The sequence below is a fragment of the Photinus pyralis genome, unplaced genomic scaffold (assembly GCF_008802855.1).
Source record: "Photinus pyralis isolate 1611_PpyrPB1 unplaced genomic scaffold, Ppyr1.3 Ppyr1.4_LG1, whole genome shotgun sequence".
NCBI lineage: Eukaryota > Metazoa > Arthropoda > Insecta > Coleoptera > Lampyridae > Photinus > Photinus pyralis.
Window position 1 is genome coordinate 55,254,324 of NW_022170249.1, and position 3,647 is coordinate 55,257,970.

Consider the following 3,647-nt stretch of genomic DNA (forward strand, 5'->3'; position numbering starts at 1 on the left):
ACTGGAATGGATTTATTTGTCCGCTGTTTCAACCCCACACCGAAACCTCGCAACCGTTTCCTGGACGGTTGATTGTTTCTCCTTCAAGGAGCAAAAAGGTGCCGTCATGCAGGTACAGCCATCAAGACCTCGTTATATAACAGAAGTCGCCTGGAACTGTGTCTTCACTATAACCATCGTCCGTGTTGCGAGACGAAAGTTTTAAGAGGGGGGCAGTGTAGCAAATATTCAAGAATTCCGGTCAGACAATGAAAGAAGCGAGTCATTGGGAAGCATGTAACGTAATCTTTCTACTAAAATGACATGTGAACGTTCTAGTGGGTTCGCGATGGCTCGGGCGTTTGCTATATAAGCGCGACGAGGCTATATTTGGAAGGTTCTATATGGTTACGCTCAAGTGAAATACCGTGCTCGTAAGTGACTTGTGAGTAATAAATAGGTACGTGTCTGTTATAAATTAATCCATTCTGTTATAAATTCATTAATTAACTGTAAATAAATATATCACACAATTAAATTTACTTTTCAATATTCAAAATTACTAAATTGTAACAAAATCTTGAAATATTACCGTCCAATTCATGTGTTAACACTTTAAACTAAGATTTTGATTTCATAAAAATATCAAACCTCAAAACCAATAAGCTCTTTTGTGGAAACTGTATTGGAAGGTACTAAAGCAGGCCATTAAACAGAAAACTGTTAAATCTAATGTATTTAAATTTTTACAAAATGTTCAGGTATAATTTAAACTATTTCTTGTAAAATAAAACAAATTAGGTTCATTCATACTAAAACTAAGACAAAAATGGACATCCTGACTAGGTAGTATATTATATTACCACACTATAATTTACAAGTCTCGATAGTTATGTCTTAAATACTCCCTTATAGCTTGATAGAGTATGATTCCATTATTGCCATCGTCATCTAAAGCATTTGGTACTAACTCTGTGATCTGCGCTATGTGTTCTTCTCTTAAAACAACTTCACAATCTGGTATTACCACATGATTTGCTGTTTCTATACACACGAGCGGCCCCATGTTGTCTACTCCATAGTCTTCCCCATTTAATATATAGTTCGGGTCTTCCAATGCATTGAAATGTTCACCGGTTAGCATTGCAGCATTCCACAAATAGAAAGGCGATCTGGAGTGCATTGTGGACAAACCATGATAGTTCCATTGTTGAACAAACTGGTTTAAACTTTGCCGTATACGTGGTAAATATATGTGACATAAACAAAATAAATCAATCTCACTGTTCTCATCTAATAGTCCTTGATCTTCCATATAGTAAAACAGTTCTTTAAAATGTTTGGTCACTATTCTATTAACTTCTGCCCATAGCCTTTCTATTCGTTGATTGTGAACAGAACGGCCAACCAAGAAGCTCCCTCGATTCATGCCTCGCTGCTCAATCATATATCGTGCTACTGATATGTTTTCTGTTCCACGATCGCCGCGAACTCTACTGGGTAGTCCAAATTCAGTTACACCTTTTTGAAAACAACTTAACACACTATTGGCTTTGTTGTTAGTTAAACATTCCAAGTAAATAATAGCTCGACTGAAACCGTCAATACACCCATGGTATACAAATCGAAAGTTTACTAGTTTATGATTGGAATCAATGTGCCTAAAAAGTTAATAATCAATACAAAAGAAATTCTTCAATGATTACCATAAATAATTGGCGCCTTGTACTTTGTATACTCTTCTCTTTATTGCAGATCTTCTTCTAAGCTCTCTACCCAATGGATCTATAGTACTAATGTGCTCTCTAACTCGCCAACGTTGAACAAATATATTTTTACTTTTTAAGCTACCTAGTACATAGGTTTCACCCGCATTGGGTGTTTCTTGCAAAATGCCTTCTATAACTGCTTTCAAGTCATGATCATCCACCATATGATCACTTATATTTAGGCCTTTTCTATTTCGAAATAAAGTGCTCCTTGAAACCCTTAAAAGTTTTGCCACGTCCTTCCAACTATTACAATACTTTCTGATGTGCACAACTTGCTCATATGTTATAATCTTGCTAGGTCTTCCCACAAAACCACTACTTTGATTGGGACTAGAGTAAGCTACATGTTCCGATGGAACTGCAAAAAAAGATAATACAGCTCATTGCATTCCGAGATTGCTTCATAAATCATATCGTTAACTAGACAAGTCCCTAATGTCAGGCTGTCATCATGTCATGTGGCTGTCGAGTCGCCTTTGGAAGTTCAAGTTATTTACGGTTTTGCATGTAAACAAAAATTCCAAAGGCGACTCGACAGCCACTTATTTTTCATCGCATTGTAGGTATATCATGGTGTAGTTGGATTTTCCTTAGTTGCACCCGTGAAACACAGTATAAGGCAAGCCATACACGTGAAGGTGTCCCGCAGAGCTTTACCTATATTGTTCGCCTCCAGAAGGAAACCTCGGCGTGTGTGCCACTCCCGTGTGATAAAACTCTGGGGGTCGAATTGACCTCTGGAGTGGAATTGAAAAAATATATTTTCTACAGCTGGGGGTCACCAGACCTGTGCGTGTGTGAGGGTATGAGCTTACCACAGTCAGTTCACCGTGCCTTCTGTGCTAAACGTACCTATACATATTTGAATTGAAGAATCAAGTACTTTGTCGGTGGAAAATTAGAATAACGGAGATTAATGTTTTAAAATTAATATGCATTTGCCATAATTTGCTGTCGTATCATTTGAATTTTAATTTTATCAATATTAGCAATTTTTGGTATAAAGCTTTGTCCATTCTCAAGTAGTTGCGATAATCTGCTTCCTCTTCCCTCAACTCTTGTAACAAGTCGACATGACTGTACTGATTTTTTTTATAATAACCAGTCTTTACTTCATGTTTTTCGGCGCTCCCTGTTAATTATACCACTAGTTGCAAACACTAAACCGACAACTGCGATGGCGTCGTCTACTCGTGTAAAAGCCACGAGTTCAACTGACAGCAGAGGTTGACAGCTACGTGAGTGAGCTCCTCGCTTCAAGAGGTAAACCTTTGCTGTTCACCTCTGGGGTGTACCTCTGCAGTAGGTACACCTCCACATCTATAGCAAGCCTTATTCTCGCCAGCAAAGAATGCAGGTCACAGAACACCTTATGTCGGTCTACAATCTATGTTTTCTAAAGATGGGAGCGGCTTCCGGGATAGGATTGTGCCAATGTTGAACAAAAAGGCTTTTCGTTTAACATTGACACAATCATAAAGACATACTTCTCCAATATATCAATTTTTGACTGAGATTATTACAAATTAGTGTACCTAATACTAGCTATGCCTTTTACTTATTTGTAATAGATACCTACCATCAATCATGTTTACAAACTTACCATCTAACAAGTTATCCAGTTTCACAAACATATCATGAACAATATTGTACAGGTTAATTAATAAATTTTGCAAATTGTCTGTAGTGTGGTTTACCAATACCAATAATATTCGACAGTGTGTTTCTAATTTCTGCAAACATTCTGTTATTGTTTGTTCATTTCTATTAAATTCTTGATTAACACTCTCTTGATAATCTCTGGCTAGATCCTCAAAATAGGGTGTAACATTATTATCCATAGCTACAAATGGAAAAATAAGTATGTACCTACATTTAGGAATATTATGGATGCAG

At 37.0% G+C, this 3,647-nt stretch overlaps 1 protein-coding gene across 1 annotated transcript; it reads right to left on the bottom strand.

Annotated features, from left to right (window-relative positions):
• Positions 1–853: 853 nt before the first annotated feature.
• LOC116163311 lies at positions 854–3,647 on the bottom strand. Its single transcript, XM_031477194.1, has 3 exons — positions 3,355–3,647; positions 1,686–2,109; positions 854–1,640 (listed from the first exon to the last, which is right to left on the bottom strand). The coding sequence occupies exons 1-3, from the start codon at positions 3,590–3,592 to the stop codon at positions 854–856; spliced, it is 1,449 nt and encodes a 482-aa protein (XP_031333054.1). The 5' UTR covers positions 3,593–3,647.